Source organism: Argiope bruennichi, chromosome 1 (assembly GCF_947563725.1).
Source record: "Argiope bruennichi chromosome 1, qqArgBrue1.1, whole genome shotgun sequence".
Taxonomy (NCBI): domain Eukaryota; kingdom Metazoa; phylum Arthropoda; class Arachnida; order Araneae; family Araneidae; genus Argiope; species Argiope bruennichi.
The window spans coordinates 27,285,405-27,289,979 of NC_079151.1; the positions used below are offsets into that span (position 1 = coordinate 27,285,405).

At 37.5% G+C, this 4,575-nt stretch overlaps 1 protein-coding gene across 1 annotated transcript; it reads right to left on the minus strand.

Annotated features, from left to right (window-relative positions):
• Positions 1-1,347: 1,347 nt before the first annotated feature.
• On the minus strand, positions 1,348-4,367 carry LOC129972129 (uncharacterized). Its single transcript, XM_056086139.1, has 2 exons — positions 1,611-4,367; positions 1,348-1,557 (listed from the first exon to the last, which is right to left on the minus strand). Exons 1-2 carry the CDS (start codon positions 4,365-4,367, stop codon positions 1,348-1,350), a joined length of 2,967 nt encoding a protein of 988 aa, XP_055942114.1.
• Positions 4,368-4,575: the final 208 nt, after the last annotated feature.

Below are 4,575 nucleotides of genomic sequence, written 5' to 3' on the forward strand. Positions count from 1 at the left end.
AATTACAAAGTTTTTTAATACGAAATAAATGTTCGTACGAAAAATTTGCCAAGAATATTGATTTGTAGATCTGTCAGCCGACTACTAAAAATTTTGAACAGCTATGATCTGCAAGTAAATTAAAAAACATGAAAAAACAAATTGAAGATAATTATCTGAAAGTAAAATATTGCTTGATTTTAATATGAATAAATTCGAGAAAAATAGCTTTTTTTATCAAATGAAAGCACAAATAAACTGGAAAATGTAGCAAAAATACTAACAGAAAAAATCTGGAGTCCCGGGGGGGCCAAAGGTATTGCCTGCTAACAAAATGGCCCCGATTACAACAGATTTTTTAAAAAAACGAATAAAAGAGGGGGGGAGGATTAAATTTTTTTTTTCTCTTTCCAATATAATCAACCAATTACAATTACGTCCGACGTTATATAATACATGAAGCAAGATCAATAATTCTTATCTTTGGTTAAATAAACTGATGGTCAGTTCAGGATTATTTTATATTAAAAGGTCTTTTTACAGTGAAATAGAGAAACATTAATTTTTGCTTTAGGCTTTCATCAAGTATGCGTTTAATAACAGCAAATTTAAAATCCATGAAATAAAATGATAAAAGTATAAATTTTATTTTTAACTCTATACATGATACATACATTCTTCTACTCTGTATGTTCACTTTTCCTGCAAGGAATTTATATTTTTTTTCCTTTCCAGTATAAATATCTGCATATCGTGTCGCCCTCTTTTGTTCTATAAAATAAACAAGATCTTCCGATTTAGATTGAAAGTCCCTTTCATTAGAACTTAATTTAGTTTTAAATGTTTTTAAAGAGAACGATTATTATTTAACGACTGTTTTGTTTTATGCTTGTAAACAATGTCAGTAAAAATATCGTTGCGGACGCCTTTTCTATTACAATTCACTCAAATGATCAAAAGATCTCCAGATGAGTGATATACTCACGAAAAAGTGTATTAATCAGTGTTCTTAAATGCAATTAACGACCCTGATTGCATATCACAGTTCTTTATTAACGGACAAACACATTAAAAACAAACTACACTATTTACAAGATGTTGCCATACAGTACAAGCTAAATCAAAACAAAACAAATAATTCTTAGGTTATAGGTGGACGGTTTGTATTCAGACATTGAAAATAATATTGCACAATCTTAAATTGAACACATACATAAGACAAAAAAATAAACAGAGTGAAATATTTTACAACATGTTACATACTCCCACCTTGCAAAGTGAAGGGTTACAAACTGAACTTTGCAATATAAAACAAACTGAAATTTATAACACTTAATTCCTCGTGAAATCTGTAAAATTGAAAGGAGTTCACAGGTCCAATTTACGAGGAACTTTTATGGTTCTTCCTAATCTGGTTTTGGTATGGTGTATCTCCTCAGAAATATCAGTCCTTTCAACAGGAGAATTGGGAACCTGGTCAGCAGGTAAATCAGGAACATGATCAGCAGGTGAATCAGGAACACGGTCAGTAGGTAAATCAGGAGTCTTCTCAATAGATAAGCCACTACTCTGATGTTTCTACTATAGGTGGAAAAATATTCACTCTTTATATCTGTTGTTTGAATATTCACCATAGAGTTCACGATAGCTCTTCTCTCTTTATTCACTTCTTCCTCATTGACATCTACTACAACATCACTAACAGGCCATTCATGAGACGAAAGATACAACCAACTGGGACCTTCCCACCATTTCGAACTGCAAAGCTGCTTCGCTGAACACCCTCTACTCGGACAGTCCGCTGGATTCAGTGATCCAGGAACGTGTCTCCAAGCTTTGACTGGTGTCAGCTTCCGAATTTCTTGAACACGGTTGTAAACAAATACACCCCACGGTTCTTCTCTCTTCAACCAAGCCAGCACAGTAGTAGAGTCTGTCCAGAAATAAACATTGTCTGTTGGAAACTCTTTCAAGACAGTGGAAGAAAGACGAGCAGATATAGCAGCACCAAGAAGTTCCAGCCTTGCAATAGTTGTTTCCTTTTTCCCACAAGGTGCAATTCTAGTTTTACTCTGCACCAGTTGTATGTGTACAGAGTTTCCACTATCAACTCGTAGGAAAACAACCGCAGAATAGGCTAGTTTGCTTCCGTCGCAAAAAAAATGCAATGAAATATTCTCAAATCCACTATCACAGTGTAACCATCTTGGTACTCTAACATGCTTCAAATATTCCAGCTCCATTAGCCACTTTAGAAAATCTTGACGTGTTTTTAGATCTACTTCTTCATCCCAACCGATTTTAAATTTCCACAAATTTTGTAGCCAGAGTTTTGGCAATAGCAACACTGGACTAGTAATCCCCAAGGGATCAAACACTTTGTGGGAAGCAGCAAGAATATTTCTTTTCGTGATAACCTCTTCCATTAGTTCTCTCAAATCCGGAAGATTTATTGAAAGAGTATCACAATGTCTGTCCCAAATCGTTCCCAGGATGATTGTAGGACTTGTTATTGGATCAGATGGGCTTGAGTGCTCCCACCCTCGTAACTCGAATTTTCTTTCAGCCATGATCTCCGTGGCTACATCAATAAATCGTTCTAGCTCCGACTGGGTTTTGACGCTTGCTAAACAATTGTCCACGTAAAAGCTGTTCATCAACTTTTGAATAATGCACTCAGGGTATCTTCCACGGCCTTGCTGCGCTTCTTGCAACTTTCTCTCCAAGTGGTATTGGATTGTTGACCCAAGCAAGAAAGGGCTGCTGGAAACACCAAACACCACTCGGCAATGTCGGTAATGTATGAGTTCTCCTTCTTCACTGTGCCACAAAAATCGCAGGAAATTTCGATCCTCCTTATATAGACTTATTTGTAAGAAGGCCTTCCGTATATCAGCCGAAATGCCAAACCTATACAGTCGAAACCTTGTTAACATGGAAGGGATCAATTCAATCAAGTTTAATCCCTTTTCCAAACAGTCATTGAGGCTGACCGCTCCCTTTTGTTTTGATGAAGCGTTAAAGACGGGCCTAATTTTCGTAGTGCTGTTCGGCTTCACCACATGTCGATGGGGCAGATAGTGACAAGCAGACTTTATTTCCTCTTGGGGAACTTCTTCAATTATGCCTTCTCGTTCCCATTCTTTAAAGACATCACCGTATTCTTGAAATAAGTTTTCCTTCTTCAGCTTATGGGTTGTCACTTGCAACCCTTTGAGTGCCAAATTGAAGTTGTCTGGAAGAGGAAAATGACCGTCAAGCCAAGGTAGGGAGACAAGGAATCGCTCTTCTTCATCGACCTTGACAGTTCTTAAGAAGTGCTCCATAGACGCTTTATGAAGCTCCTCTTTGGTTTTTTGTTCTGAAGGATCTTGGATCCCCAAGGAATCTAATCTCCATAATTGGGAGATATCCATCTCTTTCACAAATAGGGAGGCCACCAGCATAGCATTGCATGATGACATCTCATTCTCAGGAACTTTACCTGACAGAGTCCAGCCAAGTAGTGTCTCCATGGCAACAAGCCCACAGGATAGAACTCTACGCTGGCCAGTTATGAGCTTCCCTATCACATCTGAACCAAGAAGCACTTGAACAGATTGTGGCTCCTCCCCTACATCTGATAGCCTGATCTTCATCTCAAGGAGCTCTGTAATCCATGAACCTGGAGTGACTGATGAAATTTTGTCACATATAGATGGCTGGTCTAATGCTTCCAGGTTGCATGTAACACTGTTGTCTTGATTTCTCAGTTTTATCCTATAGCAATTATGTTCGCACTTGTCAGATTTAATGCCCCCAAACAATGAGTGCATCAGAATTTCCTTTCTGAGTGGGATATATCCCATTTTCTCAACAACATTCTTTAATACATAAGTCTTTTGTGACCCAGAATCTAGAATTGCCCTAACTGGGATTTCTTTGTTACCACACACCATTTTTAATTTCAACGTTTGGAGGAACACCCTGGGACTAGAAGTGTTGTTGGCCATATTAATTTCAACATTTGGACTCTTATTCTCACTCTTGAATGAATCTTGATTCTTAGCCTCTAGAGACTCACACATAAGTGGGACATGCTTTTTCCCACATATTACACATCTTAAAAATGCTTTACAGGAACGAGATGTATGCTTTGGTGTTAAGCAAGCAAAACAACATTGCTTCTCTCTTAAAATATTATACCTTTCAGCCAAACTCATCTTCTGAGCTTGAAAACAGTCTGGGCTCGAGTGTTTCCCAGTACAGAAAACACATTCTTTCTTCACTTCTTTTGAAGCTGTAGTAAATAAATTGGCAGCTGTAGGTACTTTTTTCATTGGAAAATCTCTTACTTTTTTCTTAAATGATTGGCGATTTTCATCTGCACCCAAGCCAAAACCAGCCATTGCCAAATTAATTCTTTCTTCGCCCTCCGTTTCTGCTTTAAGAAAAGTCATCAAGTTGGTTAAACGGTCTTTAGCATCAGTTGAGACTGCTGAAGAAGCACTTCTATTCTATGCTTTCAAAAAGTCCTCTTGAAAACAAGACTCCACCATGGGATAAAGAATTGAAGCACATTTATCAGTAGTCACTCCTAAAGTCTCTAAGGCTCTC

Excerpts from the sequence above, each read along its gene's own strand:
- LOC129972129 (XM_056086139.1), bottom strand. The coding sequence starts at position 4,367 with ATGGCTGGTTTTGGCTTGGGTGCAGATGAAAATCGCCAATCATTTAAG. Across the intron at positions 1,558-1,610 it reads GAGCTATCGTGAACTCTATG|AAACATCAGAGTAGTGGCTT; the intron begins GTGAATATTCAA and ends CACCTATAGTAG.